The sequence below is a fragment of the Rana temporaria genome, chromosome 3 (genome assembly GCF_905171775.1).
Source record: "Rana temporaria chromosome 3, aRanTem1.1, whole genome shotgun sequence".
NCBI classification, from domain to species: domain Eukaryota; kingdom Metazoa; phylum Chordata; class Amphibia; order Anura; family Ranidae; genus Rana; species Rana temporaria.
This window is the reverse complement of record NC_053491.1, coordinates 387,247,474-387,264,914: the sequence shown is the minus strand read 5'-3', so window position 1 is coordinate 387,264,914 and position 17,441 is coordinate 387,247,474. Positions and strand designations below refer to the sequence as shown.

The following is a 17,441-nucleotide window of genomic DNA, read 5'->3' as shown; positions in this document are numbered from 1 at the left end:
ATACATGAGAATTAGTTTGAATCAATGGGAATTGTTGGAGAATAAAAATCACACACACACATGGGTTGAACAGGAGGGATCTGTTTTCACGCTTCATTCACACTTGGCATTTTGGGATCGTGGCAGAATCGCTACGATTCTGCCCGCAATCTCATAACACACTACAATCGCAAAATGAAAGTTCAGGTGCCATTATACAAATGATGTTACTCTTTCATTCAACCTTGTGTCTCTACAGCAGTCATCATCGCACTGAACTGTTGGAGCGTGAGCTGGTCAGCAAATCTTCAGACTATATTCACCGTACTGAAGTTAGTGGCTATTGGACTTATCATAGTGCCTGGAATGATGGCATTAGCCGCTGGTATGTAGGATTTGGTGATCTGTCTTTGTTGGTTGTTCCCTGTTATGTACGATGTCAGTGTGATTTCAGTGATCAGGTAAAGTCGGTCTTTGGTTGCTATGAGCTACAGCCACACCTATCGTGTATGTAGCGCAGGCATTTTTTTTTTGTAATGCAATTTCTCCTTTTGGCCACAAGATGGAGACAAAGAGATACTGACTTGTCCTTACAAAAAGACTCACTGAGGTAAAAGGGGAGTGTCGGGAAGTGCTGAACAGTGAGGAGAGGGGAAGCCTGAGGTGAAAGTGAGGAGAAAGGCTGACAGGACACTGAGGAGAGGAGATTGCTTGTGTAGCGCCTATGTACTATATAGTACTGGTGCTATCTAAATGTATGTGTAGATCAGAGTGTAGTTAAACTGATCCAGATTGTTAGTAGCAAAATGCAGTCTCTGTCTCAGCTTGGCTGTGCTGTGAGTCCATTCTGCTGTATTGGGGTGTTCTTCCAGCCCCGGTGCTGCAGGTGGCAGCAGTGGAGTCAAGGTTTGGGTGCTCTTTCCCAGCAGCAAACCACGGGGGTTTGTCCTCGCTGTGCATGCTGGGGAGGGGTATTTATGGGGCAGACGCCATTGGTTCGGGGTCTTCTTCGTCGAGTGTGGCACCCACCTTTAGGGTGGCCACATCACGGCGCTATGGGCTACCTGGCCGGGGCGTGCGTGCCACGTGGTGTTTCTGGTTCCGGGACCATGCTGGCCCGGAGCATCTGAACCAGCGATGGGGATTCAGTGAGCGACTGAGTTCCCTCTTTTGAAGATCCCAAGCTGTGTGCTGTTCGGTGGGGGAATTGGTCTGAGAAACGCCATTGAGAGACTGGTGGTCCAATAGGGCTTGGACTGATCACCTGTCAGTCGGTACCTGAGCGACAAGCTGAAGGAGATCCAGACGTAACTCAATTAAGGAGGCATATATCCAGGAATTCAATCCAGAGGGGACCTGTGGCAGAGGTATCTTCTGAGGCTCATTGAGAGGGGTCTGTGGCAGAGACTTTCTCCCAAGTTCAAGTTCACCTAGGAGGGTCTGTGGCAGAGACTTATTCCTACAATTGTCCAAGTGATACTCCAGCTGCCAGGTCAGTGAGAGAGGCCTGTCCAGGTACACTAAACCCATTCCGGCGGGAGTGGTGTTAAGAAGTGTTACGTTTGGGAGCAGGACTGTTTCCTATCATTACGCCTGAATCTGCTATTCTCCTATGTTCCTCAGATTTACTTTCCTCACCACAAGTTTACTGTTTTTACCCGAGTGGGTAATAAAGAGCACTGCAAAGAGCACCTGTCTGGACATTCCTTTTACTTCTACTAGATGTACTATACATCAATTACCCCTAGGAATTTCGGAGGAGCCAAGAGGTAACACGCCACCCAAAAATCCAGCAGCTCCTCCGGGGGTAGTGCTAAACTTAAAAGAGAGGGAACTACTGAGGAGAGGAGATTGCTTAAAAGTGAGGGAACTACTGAGGAGAAGAGATTGCCAATGCTCAAAAAGTCCTTTGCTGGGACACAGTGTCACTTAACAGTGAGGAGAGATGGAGTGTGTGAGGGGAAGGAACTGAGGTGCCAGAGTGAGGAGAGAGACACACACTGACACCAGGGACTGTGTGTGCCCCAACAGAGGAGGGATATCCTGAAGCCTGAGAAAAAGAGTCTGTGAGGAGAATAAGGAGAGCCGTCTGAAGAGAGGTGAGGATGCCTGAGGGGAGCCAGGAGCAGACAGCCATGTGGTCCACTACTATTTAGTCCAGGGACCCTACTCAGCAGCCCAGCACCACTCAGCTCAGCATAGACGACCCACACCTTTCAGGGATCGAGATATCCACCAGGTATCAGGTCAGCCGCTGCCAAGTCATCTTGTGAGTTTCGCTATCATTCATATCGATCGCCCAGCAGCAAGAGATCCAGTGCCTTATAACATTGCTAGGAGCATCAGGAGCCTGAACCAGCACCTGGGATTATTGTTGTGTCATCGCACCAAGGATTAGTGAGAGGGTGCAAACCCAACATCCTTCTTGACACCATACTGACACTGCATGCAGACATCAATTTCCCCTTTAATTGCCTTTAAATGTTTGTTTGAAAACTACCATTTCTAGTAGTTTGCCCCTTTTTAATCTCTACCGAACAGAACATTCTAGGGGATTACTGCTCCATGCAAGCTTGTTAAAACTACAAGGGCCCCACCATTTGCTAGCCGAAGACACTAGTATTCTTCACCTCAGAACCTGCAACATTACAGAACTGTGTCTACTGTACTTGTGTAATCCATTCTTTTCTTTGCATAGTTATTTGTAGCAAGGTTCAACAGTGTTGTAAGTTTCCATGTGCTTTAAACCGTGCTAATATATTCAACTTGTTTATCACTGCCAGGTGTGTGTCTATTTTTGATGATAATTCCACAGCCAGGATAACGGTATTTACTGCATGTGTCCTTAAATGTGTTTGGAGTAATTTTATTTAACCAGGAGGGGCTGAGGTCATTCTAGGAGTTGAGGCGGAGATCAGAGAATCCAAATTCACCAAGCGGCTCCTTCGGGGGTGGCGCTACATGTATTTCCACTTTTGCAGCCAAATTGGTATAACACTGACATTATGGTTATTAAAAATGTAAAATGATTTTTTGTGGTTCCTATATTTGCCTGCAGTTCCTCTTTAATTACAATGGCTGTATAAGGCCTGGGTCACCTCGGACATTTAGATCTCTATATGTTGGGTGAAAGATAAAGTTAAGCCCTGTACACACGGCCCGGATTCTCGTCAGGAAAAAAAAAATATTTTCCTGACGAGATTCCGGCTGAGTGTACACACGTACGATTCAAAAGCACCACCGTTCTTTTGAATGGCACGAACGCGGTGACGTCATCGACTTCGACGAGCATGCGCTTGTCACATTCAATGCCGTCGCCGCCATCTTGCTTCACCCTACCTATGCCTTGGAAGCTACCACGCATGCGTCAAAGTCATTTTGAGCATGCGCAGGTTTCCATGGAGACAGGTAAGTATACACACGCTCGGGTTTCTCGGCAGGAAAACACTGCCAAGAATCACGACAATTAAATAGAGAGCAGGTTCTCTATTTTTCTCGTCTAGATTCTGGGCAGTTTTCTCGACGAGAAACCTCAAAGCCTCGTACACACGCACGGTGTACTCGGCAAGAAAGCTCTGCCAGAGCCGAGAAAACCGTGCGTGTGTACGAGGCTTTAGACAATTTTTCATGATGGATTAAGACCTCTGTGTTTTGTCTTCTGCTTCCAGGACACACAGAGAACTTCCAGGATGCGTTTGATACCTCCAACCTAGCTCTGGATAAAATACCCCTGGCCTTTTATTCGGGGATGTTTGCATTTGGAGGCTGGTAAGTTCATTTTAAAAAGTCATTACGATTTTTACATTTTCGGCAGCTACATTCTAGTAGCCAGATTCAGTAAGACTTACGACGGCGTATAAGTAGATACGCCGTCATAAGTTCGAATCTGCGCCGTCGTATCTTTAAGCATATTCTCAAACTGAGATACGCTTAAATGTTGCTAAGATACGACCGGCGTAAGTCTCCTACGCCGTCGTATCTTAGCTGCATATTTACGCTGGCCGCTAGGGGCGTGCACGTGGATTTACGCCTAGAATATGCAAATGAGCAAGATACGCCTATTCACGAACGTTTCCATAATTTGTGAATGGGAGTAAAACTAAGCCTCCCATTCCCCACTGACTTCCGCGCAGCACCCGCACTGAAAGCAGGGGGGCGCTACAACCAACTGAGCGTCCACCTTGCTTATAATAACCTCCTTAATCCCCTTCAGTCTGGATTTCGTCCTCAACATTCCACAGAAACTGCTCTCCTAAAACTAACAAACGATATACTAACGGCCAAAACTAAGGGACACTATTCTGTGTTCTTACTCCTGGACCTCTCTGCCGCCTTCGATACGGTTGACCACCCACTCCTCCACACCTTTGGTCTCCGTGACTGTACTCTTCGCTGGTTCTCTACCTACTTATCCAACCGCACCTTCAGCGTTACTTACAACTCTACTTCCTCCTCTCCTCTTTCATTCTCTGTTGGGGTCCCCCAAGGTTCTGTTCTTGGACCTCTCCTATTTTCTATCTACACCTCCTCCCTGGGTCAGCGGATAGCCCCCCCCCCCTCGGCTTCCAATACCACCTTTACGCTGATGACACTCAAATCTATTTCTCTACCCCTCAACTCACTCCTTCATTCTCCTCACGTATCACTAATTTACAGTGATACGTGAGGAGTGATATCAGTTTGGATGTCGCACCACTTCCTCAAACTCAATCTATCCAAAACGGAACTTATCATTTTCCCTCCCCCACGTGCCTCTTCCCCTGATCTCTCTGTCAAAATAAATGGCACAACTATCAGCCCATCCCCACATGTCAAGGTCCTAGGAGTAGTCCTGGACTCTGAACTGTCCTTTAAGCCTCACTTTCAATCACTGTCCAAATCTTGCCGCCTCAACCTTCGCAACATCTCCAAAATATGCCCCTTTCTAACCAATGACACCACAAAACTCTTAGTTCACTCCCTGGTCATCTCTCGCCTTGATTACTGCAAAACTCCCTGACAGCCCTTAATTTGGTTTGAGATTTAAAAATAATCACTGGGTCTATGTGAGATATGTTCCAGGCCAGCATTTGGAAGCAAAGAAGGAGCACATCCTACTTGCCAACAGTCCTGGATTTGCTGCAACAATCCAGAATTGTGTTCCCCCCGCCAGGCCATGTCCCGGGATCACAAAATCAACCTAATCTGAGCTACTGCACATGCAGGGTAGAGCAGGACCAAACCATAAAGGGCACCAACCTAGAGATAATAGATATGCAGACAGTGTAGGGTTAACAGCGTCTCAGAATCCAGGACCACAATATAGGTGAGTATGCGATTGTGGTACAAAGGGTTCTCTGATTGGACAAGGTGGAGAGGCGGTGATGGCATGCTCTCCACCTCATTCAATCAGAGAACACTTTGCAATAATTCAGAAAATGTAAATCATCCTCTGAATAGTGCCCGTGCTATGTGGGGAGCACTGAATAATCTACTTCCCGGTTTTCCAGGTTTCAGGGGCAGGTCAGGTACGGTATACAGGGCCGCCATCAGGGGGGGGTACAGGCAGTACACCTGTAAGGGTTCGAAGGTCCCCAGGGGCCCGGATGGCAACCCCTTTTTTTTGTAAGGGGTCCGGAGGTCCCCAGGGGCCCAGATGGCAACCGCCCTTTTTTTAATTTATTTTTTATTTAAAAAAAAAATATATATTTTAATATATTTATTTTTTATTTTTTATTAAAGGGCCCGGAGGTCCCCAGGGCCCTGGATGGCAACCCCCCTTTTTTTTATAAAAAAAATGTACATTTTTTTTATATATTTTTTTCTTTCTTTTTTTTTCTTTTATTACCAGAGGTACCCAGGGGCCCGGAGGTCCCCAGGGCCCCATGTGGCAACCCCCCCCCCCTTTTTTTTATAAATGTTTATTTTTTTTATATTTTTTTTTATTTATTTTTTATTAAAGGGCCCAGAGGTCCCCAGGGCCCCTGATGGCAAAAAAGGGTTTCTTTTTATATATTTTTTTATAAAAAAAAAATTATATATTTTTTTTATTTATTTTTTATTAAAGGGCCCAGAGGTTTATTTTTTTATTTTTATTAAAGGGCCCAGAGGTCCCCAGGGTCCCGGATGGCAACCCCCCTTTTTTGTAAAGGCCCCCCCACCTCTCAATTAGCGGCGGCACCCCCCGCTTCTCAATTCGAGGCAGCCCCCCCCCCCCCCCCGCTTCTCAATTTCAGGTGGCAGCACCTCCCCCCCCTGGTTCTCTGCTCCAGGAGGCCCATGCCTGAAGCTGTGTAAGAAGGGGCCCCATAATTCCTGATGGCGGCCCTGACGATATATACATAGTTACAGTGCTTCAAGCTGAACCAATATACTATGCCTGGAGTTCATCTTTAGAGTCTTGAATATTATGGTCTGTGGACACAAAGTCTAATTATTCCTTTTTTATTTAAATTCCAGGTTTTATGTTACTTTTGTTACTGAAGAGATAGTGAACCCAGAAAGGTAAGCCGACTTTTTTCATTTGATGCAAAATAAACTTTGTTGAAGGGTAATAGGTAACAGGTTCAGGTGTATAACTTCTGTCCGGAAACACTCCTGTTTCCAGCAAGGTAGCTTTCGTCGCCACTCTAGCCAGAGTGGGTATTGCGCACTCGAATAGGCCTCTCTCACTAGCCTAGCAGCCAAGGTGACGCACGGAACTTTGGTTAAAGTCTCTGCCACAGACCTTCCCAAAGATGGAGGTATGTTCAGTCCAAAATCCTCTCAACACAGGATTCAGCACCCGGTTCTCTCCCAATTAACTTCTTGTGAACTTAAAACTGACAGGCGACCATCATTCAGCCTTTCAGTAATGGTGCGTCCTTCGATGAAGTTTAAGGCCTCTCCTGAGAAACCAGCATCGTGCTCTGTGTTTTCCAAGACAGATTCTTCATCGAGTGGCTTCCTCCCTCCAGGACGGACAGCACAGGACCACTCTGCAAACGTACACCCAGTCTGACTCCCGGGCTACTCAGTAGATCACAACTCCGGACCAACGAGCCAGGAACACTTGAACACGCATCCCCGGGAGGAGGGCCACACACGGGGGGTGGTGGGACGACAGACCCAGGATCGACGACGACCCGGACCAATGGCGTCTGTCCCTTAAGTACTCCTTCCCAGCATGCACAGCGGGACGATCAACCCCCGCTGATTGGCTGCCGAAGGGAACACCCAAAACACCTTGACCTGACTGCTGCCACCCTTGGCCTGGGCTGGTAACGGCACCCCAAACAACAATAGTGGTCACTCACAGTTCAGCCATGGCTGGAACAGAGGCCCAAATTTAGTAAATAATCATACAGTCTGAGTCAACTAACTCTCAGGCTACCCTCTAAATTTAAAGCAGCGCCGGCTAAAAAGTAGCAGGCCGCTACATATATATATATATATATATATATATATGTTTGTGTCTGCAAGAAAATATCACCAGGGTGAATTACATATTGCAATATTAGTTTCTATATGTTGGTAATAAAAGGTATGAATGCCTAATGTGCACCAGTGTGTTTTTCCCAGGAATATCCCCATAACTGTGATTGTGTCACTGATCATTGTCACCATCTGCTACCTGCTCACCAATGTGGCGTACTACACTGTCCTCACAACCAATGAAGTGCTGGCTTCTGAAGCCGTTGCCATGGTGAGTACTGACTTTACCTTTGCAAAGGTAGGTTAGCAAGCCTATAATGGCCCATTTTTTTTGGTGGAATAGTGACTATTTGTACAGTTAGTTGCCTTGATGATGTCATTGTTTTCCTAATTTCTTCTTATTGGAGAGGCCTTGGCACTTCTGCAGCAGTGACAACACAGCCAACAACATCTTGAAACCTGTAGACTTCCTCCACTGACTTTCCTTGGCTGAATATATTACCATTTGGCCCAGTATGTGTTATCAGGCAAACGTTTTACTGGATGGTCAGGCGGAGAAAGTCCATCTATACTGGTCTTTAGCTCTAAAATTAAAGGAAATCATGAAGCTAAGTAACTTTCTTAGAATCTTCTGATGTGTAAATTTTTTTTTAGATTTTATTTATGAAAGTCATTTTTTTTTTTTTAGCGTTTGCATAGAAATATGCTGCCTTGCGAGACAGCGAGAAAACCCCCCCCCCCCCCAAGGAAAACAAAGTACAGATCAGTATTCAAACATTTCCTCCAGCAGATATAAATTACACCACAGCAATTAGATGAAAACGTGCGCTACCTTAACCGCAAAGAAAAAGGCCTAGTAACCAAGCTTCCTCTAATGGCTGGGCACATAGCGCCAAATCCTCAAAAGGGATACGCAGGCGGAACTGCTGTTCAGCCTGCGTATCTCTGTGCCTATCTTTGGAACTGATCCTCAGAAGCAGTTTTCCAAAGATAGGCAGAAGATCTGACATCTGTAAGAGACTTACACTGTCAGATTTTAGGATACAGTACCGCATCCGCCGCTGGGGGCATTTCGCATTGAAATGCCGCTTTGCGTATGCAAATGAGGACTTACGGAGATCCACAAAGCTTTTCAGCTTTGTTTTTTCTGCGTAAGTTTACGTTTGCATACGTAAAATTAGGGCTGCTTTTACAAGGTGTAAACTGTTTACACCTTGTAAAAACAGACCTTTTTTTCGATCGCCGCGATTTTTTTTAAATTTTGAATTTTATTTTTCGGCGCGTAACTTTTTTTTTACCCGACGCAACTTTATTGTCCCGTCGCAATCCACAAAGCCCGGCGTAACGTAATTTCTCGCGCTGCCCGTCGGGAAAATGACGTCACAAGCATGCGCAGTACGGCCGGCGTGGGAGCGCGCCTCATTTAAATTGTAATCGCCCCCTGGATAACAGGACCGCCTTGCGGCGGGAGAATTTAGGTTACACTGCGTGAAATTTCTAGGTAAGTGCTTTGTGGATCAGGTACTTAGGTAGAAATTTCCCGCCAGTGTAACTTAAATGGGAAAAATTAAGTTAGGCTACGATTTTGAGGATTTGGCCCATAGATTCTGTCCAGCAAGACCATATTGAACCTAACGTTTGCATAGCATTATGTAGGAGAAAGCTATGTTCTTCAAATGAAATGCACTTATTGAATTTGGTGATCCAGTCTTCAAGTGAGGGTGGGTTGGGCATGGTCCACTTTAGAGCTATCAAAATGCATATAGTAAATAATGATCTAGTATTGCTATAACCATATGTTCATCCCTAAGGGAAGAGTCGTGATAGCCTAATGCCGCGTACACACGATCAGAAATTCCGACAAGAAAAGTCTGATGTGAGCTTTTGGTTGGAAATTCCGACCGTGTGTAAGCTCCATCAGAATTTTTCTGTCGTCATTTCTGCCAAGAAAAATTTGAGAGCTGGTTCTCAATTTTTTTTCCGACAAGAAAAGTTCTTTGGGGAAATTACGATCGTCTGTATGCAATTCCGACGCACAAAAAACATGCATGCTCAGAATCAAGTCGATTCATGCTCGGAAGCATTGAACTTCATTTTTCTCTGGCTTGTCGTAGTGTTGTACGTCACCGCGTTCTTGACGATTGGCATTTGGTGTGACCGTGTGTATGCAACGCAAGTTTGAGCCAGGATTCCGGCGTGGAAAAAAATCCATGGTTTTCTTGTCGGATTTTCCGATCGTGTGTAAGCGGCATAAGATACAAGTGAGCGTGGTAAGGTAGACCCCCAAAGAGACCATTGATTGTTCTGAGCACTTTGTCCCAATATCTCCTCAATTTCTGGCAGTGCCAGAAAAAGTGAATGAGATTCCCATTTGTTGCAGCAAGAGTCATCTCAAAGTAACTTAGGAGTGCGATAAATTCTACTCTATGAAGTATAAAGAGTCGTGTTAACTGTAATTCCGCGTACAGACAATCGGACATTCCGACAACAAAACCGTGGATTTTTTATTTTTACGGATTTTGGCTCAAACTTGTCTTGCATAAACACGGTCGCACAAATGTTGTTGGAAATTCTGATCGATAAAGAACGCGGTCACGTACAACACATACGAAGGCACTATTAAAGGGAAGTTCAATACCAGTCGTGTTAGTAGAAGTTTGGTGAGAGACGTATTCGCACTTTTCAGCCTCGTGTTTTTCAGTCCGTTACAGCATGATGAATGTGCTATCTCCATTACAAACGCTAGTTTAACCAGACCGAGCGCTTCCATCTCGTATTTGATTTGGAGCATGCGTGGAATTTTGTGCCTCGTTTTGTGCGTCGGAAACACACAAATCTGAATTTACGAGGGCGGATTTTGTTGTGGGAAAATTTGAGAACCAGCTCTCAAATTTTTGTTCTCGGAAATTCCGTCAGAAAATGTCCGATGGGCCCTACACACGCTCGGAAAGCTCCCATCGAACATTTGTTGTCGGAAATTCAGAGCGTGTGTACACAAAGATACGGGTTGTGAGGACTGTAGAACATCATCCCTTACATCATCTTTAATCGGTCCCAACTCTTTCTCCCATCATCTACTACATAAAAGTGGGAATCTGAACAGGAATCTGTCTATTAGCTGTGCCTAGGCCCATTTAGTGGTACCTGCTTGAACTATTGTGGCAGGTAATGTAGACAGGGAGATTGTAATCGAAAGCACATTTTTTGAGCTTGTAGTGAATTAATTCTGCTAGACGGAAGATGTCATCTCAAGGCCCATACACATGATCAGGCTTTTTGACAACAACGGTCCGATGGACCTGTTTTATCACACAATCCGACCATCTGTATGCTCCATTGGACAATTGTTGCTTTTTCAACGGACAAATGTTCGCTGTGCGTGCGCTCAAACTTTTCGACAACAAATGTCCGATGGAGGATAATCCGATCGTGTGTACACAAGTCCATTGGTCTAAAGTCCAAAGTACAAACACGCATGATCAGAACAAATGCTAAACATCAGACAACAATAGCAAAAGTTGCCCAAAGGGTGGCGGTAAAGAGCTGAAAAACCATGTGATTTGGTGAAAGTTGGCTGAAAATGTTCTGCCGTGTGTATGCAGAACAAGTTGACGGCCAACGCCAATTCGGACAAAAATCCACGGAAAAGTCTGATGGAAGTCCGATCGTGTGTATGAGGCTTAATTCTTGATAAAGCCACTGGACTAGAGCTCCAGGACTGCTTATTAATAACGAAAGGTGGAACTTTTTGGAAATATTATATTGTTGCTGTCTATTGTGACTTAGGAGACAGAGGGTGGAAACGCTGCACACCGGAGCCCAGCCACAAATACTGTAGCTGCTGACTTTTACTATAGGGACACCTGTCCAGGGAGCCCGCGATATCGGCACAACAGCCGATCTTTGGAACGACTGTTAGGGTGCAACCGCTGCCGTTCCAGGTAAGGGAACCTGGCAGTGAAGCCTATTGGCTTAGTGGCCGGTTCCATACTACGCATGCGGGAAGCACGCTGATTGGAGCAGTAGAGGAAGATGGAGAGGGCCGAACTTTTGGGAGATCAGGCCGCGACCCGGTTTCCCGGAAGTGGAGAAGGGGAACCATGAAAAACAGGCCCTCACTTTTGGGTGGAACACCACATTGATAGATACTGTTCCACCCCCATTTATTTTTCCTGCATTACCCACGTTTTTAAATGCTTCAATTGGCCCGCCAAAAAATATAAATATAAATCTGGCAGTGTCATTCCTGCTGCTGTTTTGGGTTGTTGTAATGTTATAAGTTTTAATTTACATCTACCGTTTGTCATATGAACTTAGAAATCTGAGAGTTTGGGTATCCTTACTTGGGAATGGAAAAACAAATATAGGCACTTGGGTAATATAATTGATTTAGGCTCTGTTTCCACTATTGCAACCCCAAAGTCGCGCGATTTTACCATCAAAGTGGGACCAAAGTAGTGCAGGGACTACTTTGAAGTTCACTGCTGGTCAATGACCGGGCCACTTTTTGCGATTCGGCACTGCGTCGCTTTAACTGACAATTGCGCGGTCGTTCGACGTGGCTCCCAAACAAAATTGGCATTCTTTTTTTTCCCACAAAGAGAGCTTTCTTTTGGTGGTATTTGATCACCTCTGCAGTTTTTATTTATTGCGCTATAAACAAAATCAGAGCGACAATTTTGAAAAAAAAAAATGAATATTTTTTTACTTTTTGCTGTAATAAATATCCCCCTAAAATATATAAAAAAACATTTTTTTTCCTCAGTTTAGGCCGATACGTATTCTTCTACATATTTTTCGTTAAAAAAAATCGCAATAAGCGTTTGATTGGTTTGCGCAAAGATTATAGCTTCTACAGTTTTATGGCATTTTTATTAATATTTATTTTTTACTAGTTATGGCGGCGATCTGCAATTTTTTATCGGTACTGCGACCTTATGGCGGACACTTTTGACACATTTTTGGGACCATTGGCATTTTTATAGCGATCGGTGCTAAAAAAAATGCATTGATTACTGTAAAAATTTCACTGGCAGGGAAGGGATTAACACTAGGGGGCGATCAAGGGGTTAAAAATGTTCCCTCATTGTGTTCTAACTGAAGGGGGGGGTGGGACTGACTAGGGGAAATGACAAATCACTGTTCATACATTGTATGAACAGATGAACAGTAATTTCTACCCCTGAAAGAACCGGGAGCTGTGTGTTTACACACACAGCTCCCGGTTCTCGCTCTGTAACGAGCGATCACGGGTGCCCGGCGGTAATCGCGCCCGCTGGGAACTCGCATTGGCACCAGGGGCGAGCAGGGGGCGTGCCACAATGCGAAATCACGTAATATTATGTGATTTTGCGCAGCCGACCCGACCTGCCGCCGTAAAACTACGGTGGTCGGCAAACGCTTAAAGTCGCACAGATATGAACGGTACTCATTGGAAGTCATGGGGAATGACTTGTCATGCGACTTTGCAGTGGAAACCGAGCCTTAATAAATGTATTCTTGCTGACATTGACAAGGGTCATTTATTCTATATCCTCAATTTACTCTTAACATAATCCAACAAGGGATATACACTAGCTTCCAAATTAATGTTTATTCCAAGATATTTAAATGAATCCACGACTTTTAATGAAGTTTGGGACCTGGGGCATGTGTATTCTTACATGAATCTTGGTGTGCTTTGTGTATTTCTTCCAGATCTGTGCAGTGATCCAGTGTGGGACTTTACCTCTGCAGTGAAGCTTCCTGTAATAAAGACCAATCGCTGCTCTCTCTTCTTGTGCAGGGTGACTGGTCTTGTCTCTGCCCCCTCCTGTAGTTTTCTGCAGGCAGTCTGTAGTGGCTGGAGCTTACTGGGTCTGCTCTCTGCACAGGCTTTGTGATGTTGTTTAGTGTAGAAAAAGTGGATTTATATCCTTTGTAGTTATTAAGGAATATAATTAATATTTAAGTTTTTGTGCAGCATTAAACTCTTCTGTCTTCTGTCCTGTTACCTTTCTATAAGACCTTTACTGACCACACCCTGAGTCAAGTCTCCTGGTTGATCTCCATACTGGTGGCGATGTCATGCTTTGGAGCTCTGAATGGGGGAATCTTTGCCGCTTCTAGGTAAGTTATCTTCACAGCCCCTGGTCTGGTGTATACGGCATGCAGCTCACCAATGTTATCTGTCCATCTTATCTAGGATGCTGTTTGCTGCTTCCAGAGAAGGTCAGTGGCCATCTCTGTTCTCCATGATCCATATTAGAAGGCACACACCACTTCCTGCCTTGGTATTAATGGTAATGTTGTTTGTACTTCCTTTCAAGTATGGTTCTTATTTATGCATTTCTAGTTTAGTATGTGTGTGGGCAGGTGCAGCGTGGTGCGGTGGCAGAAAACACGCAGAGTCCAGGTGTAGAGTAACAAGAATATATTATAATTTAAGTTTGGCAATACACAACAAGCCCAACAGGACCTCGAGCACTCACATGATGCAACAGTGATTTGTCAGTAGCAGAAGGTCCCATGTGTGCCGACAGCATCCATCTTGAGGAGCAGAATGCGATCTGGCCGGTTTGTACCCAAGTGGGGAGGCTGACATGTCCCTGCACTTTCCCTACTCCTCTGGAACCTTTTCCTAATGCCAAGCACTGTCCCTGACAGACAGGAGACCTCTCCCTACTCTAGCCACACTCAAATGCATGCCAAGCCAGGGTCTTAAGTAGACTCTGCCTGACCCAAGATAGCCACCAAAGTCACATGGGGCATCAGGATCCAATCAGATTGCTGCCTCTTGTGACCCAGGAAACCATAGAGCAGGGGTGTGCAACCTGGGGCCTCAAGCTGTTGTGGAACTACATTTCCCATGAGGCATTGCAAGGCTGGCAGTTACAATTACTCCCAGAGGCATGATGGGACTTCTAGTAGTTCTGTAACAGCTGCAGGGCCCCAGGTTGCCTACCGCTGCTATAGAGGAACTATGGTACTCTTGAATTCCTCTCCCTCTGCAATGTAGCTGCAGTCGAGCGCTACCTGCAGTGGAAAATATAGACTACACCTGCCTACACATTGGAGTGAAAGGTAAAAATTCTAAATCTTCACTAGGCCATGTGTTTATCTCTTCTAGATGCCTTTGGTCTTCGTAATGATTGGAATTGGTGACCTTTATGGACTGTTGAACTTTTATAGCTTTTCTCGATGGCTTTTCATGGGATTAGTAACGCTCGGTCTGATTATCCATCGCCGAAAACACCCTGACTTGCCCCGACCATTTAAGGTGATAAGATGTAGTCTACAGAATGTCATTAAAAACGTTTTGTTGTATTAAATATAGATATTTGTAGATTAGCTACTAGAGAGGCATTTGATTAATCCTGATCCAAACACTGTGCCTAAAATCTAATATTCTGACTCCGATTGTTGTGATAGCGATATATCCCTTGCTGAGACCTCTATGCCTGGCCTATATAAGCAGATATACTCACTGCGGACAATCCTTGCCAGACAGTTGAACTCGTCAATACCGATTCATTCAAAAGAGGTGTTTATTCCTTAACTTCAGGGGTTACAGCAGATAACAGGAACAGCAGATGAATGGTGATAGTATTGTGCGGTCAAAAGATGATGCCTTTCCTACCCTGGGCAGAGTACATGAGTGTCCTTCTACATGTGGCTTGCTGGCTGGAGAGATGACACAGGAAGTACTCCACACAGGAAGCAGGGAGGGGCATACATACAGTGAAAATATGTGGTAACTCAAAGAATCACATAAACATGTGCATGCAACAAAGGCCACTAGATGGCAGCATAGGATAACACATATATTTAGCTATGAGAAAATAGTAGGCAAACCACACTATATAAACTCTAATCTATATAACAATGCTAATATTAACTGAGGCTATGCATCTCATATTCTATGCCCCTATTGGGGCAGCACACTCCCCGTCTGGCATGATAATGCCACTATTTACATAATACAACGGTAGTTATGCAAATAAACAACAGCGCAATTTGCTTGATGTCTTGAAAACCTGAAAGACATAATGGAGAACATGCATATAATACAACAACTATAATATAAGGCTTCAAGTTGTGACAACTAAAGTTCCAGATACTTCCTTCTCGAAGTCACAGGTAGGATCCAACAGCATACCCAAGTAAGTTCAGTCTCCAAACGGCAAGAGCAAAATGAGTTCCGTGATAGGTCTGATAAAAGTCTTTACAGTCCCTATAATCCAAAGGCCTGCAACTCTTATGGCTCCCTCTGTGAAGTGTCTACCTTGGTGTTTCACCCTTTCATGGTAGTGCCGTATGAGCAAAGTGGTGATGTGATGGCGAGCAGGTATAATGAGAGGATTCTGTTCTTGCTCACTGAACTTAGCCTTGTTTAGGCGTCCACCAACCCTTAACGTGCCATCATTGTCAATGAATGGGTTCAGGTTAGCGATTGGACTGTTTTTTGGAATGTCCCCCTTGTCACGGATACGTCTGATTTCTGAGCCAAAGACATCCTGTTGTACACTGCGTATTACGATCAGTTCAGCTTCAGCAATGTCTTTTGCAGAAAGAAGCTTTTGGCACATGTGCCAACCTTGACAGTGAGCATCTGTGAGCTTCGTGTGAAAGCAGTGTGCAATATGAACTAACCTTGCGGTGGTGTGTACCAGCCTTGTCCACTTGGAGAAACGTTCAAAGCGTTGACAGCCCAAGGCACATCTTTGTTCAGTTCTGGTGACAAGGGTTTTAACTTCAGGACGAACCTCTGGATCTTTGTCGGGTTCTAGAAGACTGAAGACGTCAGCCGTGGTTTCTTCTGGATCAGCCAACAAGAATTCAGGACCTGTTAACCAAGAAGAATTTACGAAGGCACTCGCAGACACTGGCCTGGTGCCATGATCTGCAGGATTAATTTCAGATGGAACATAATGCCATTGTTCAGGTTTAGATGATTTTCTTATTCTTTCTACACGGTTGCTGACATAGACATAGAAACGTTTAGTCTGGTTGTATATGTAGCCCAGAACAACCTTGCTGTCTGTGTAGAATTTGATGTCATCTATCTGAATGTCTAGCTCACGCAGTATGAAATCTGCAATCTCTACAGCTAGCACAGTCCCACAAAGTTCAAGCCTAGGAATTGTGTGTTCAGGCTTGGGTGCTAACTTAGCTTTCCCAAACAGAAACCCTACATGGGTTAGATTAGCCGAATCCCTTACCTTGAGGTAGGCAACAGCCGCTATGGCCTCAGTAGATGCATCTGAGAAGATGTGCAGCTCTTTCCTCCGACTGGTAGCAAGGGAAGTCGGAGTGTAGCAGCGTGGTATACGGATTCCATCTAAGGCATGTAACGACTGTTTCCAGGACTCCCACCTTGAAAGTTTGTCTATTGGTAGTGGGGCATCCCAATCTTTGATAGTCTCTGAGAGCTGTCTAAGTATGGATTTACCTTGTATGGTGATGGGAGCCACAAATCCCATTGGATCGTATAGGCTGTTCACCACTGACAGAACTCCACGCCTGGTAAATGGTTTGTCTGCAGAGCTGACTTGAAAGCCGAAGCTGTCCTTTAATAAGTCCCACCGTAGGCCCAGACTTCTCTGCACAGGTGGCATGTCCATCCCCAGATTTAAGTCTTTAAACCCTGTGGCATGATCGCCAGGTTGAAAGGCTTTCATAACAGCAACACTGTTTGAGGCAATCTTGTGTAGTCTGAGGTTAGCCTCAGAAAGCATAACTTGTGTCCTTTGGAGCAGGTCTATGGCTTCTTCCGCTGTAGGTAAAGATTTAAGTCCATCGTCCACATAGAAATCTCTCTCGACGAAATGTCGAGCATCTGCGCCATACTCCTGTTCTCCATCAAGAGCAGTCCTTCGTAAACCGTATGTTGCGACGGCAGGTGAGGGGCTATTTCCGAAAACATGAACCTTCATGCGGTATTCAATCATCTCATTGTTCATGTTGTTGTCACGGTGCCACAGAAACCTTAGGAAGTCCCTATGGTCTTCTCGTACAATAAAGCAATGAAACATTTGTTCAATGTCCACAGTTATGGCAACTGGCTCTCTTCTGAACCTCATGAGTACACC

The 17,441-nt window shown here is 45.0% G+C and overlaps 1 protein-coding gene across 1 annotated transcript in view; it reads left to right on the top strand.

The window, feature by feature from the left end:
* The window catches only part of LOC120932907 (cystine/glutamate transporter-like), a 54,486-nt gene that overhangs the window by 17,681 nt on the left and 19,364 nt on the right, over nt 1-17,441 (top strand). The window contains exons 4-10 of the mRNA XM_040345747.1: nt 239-364; nt 3,648-3,747; nt 6,418-6,462; nt 7,519-7,642; nt 13,376-13,479; nt 13,556-13,652; nt 14,480-14,629. Coding sequence (XP_040201681.1) covers nt 239-364; nt 3,648-3,747; nt 6,418-6,462; nt 7,519-7,642; nt 13,376-13,479; nt 13,556-13,652; nt 14,480-14,629 — 746 coding nt within the window. The remainder of the gene's footprint in view (nt 1-238; nt 365-3,647; nt 3,748-6,417; nt 6,463-7,518; nt 7,643-13,375; nt 13,480-13,555; nt 13,653-14,479; nt 14,630-17,441) is intronic.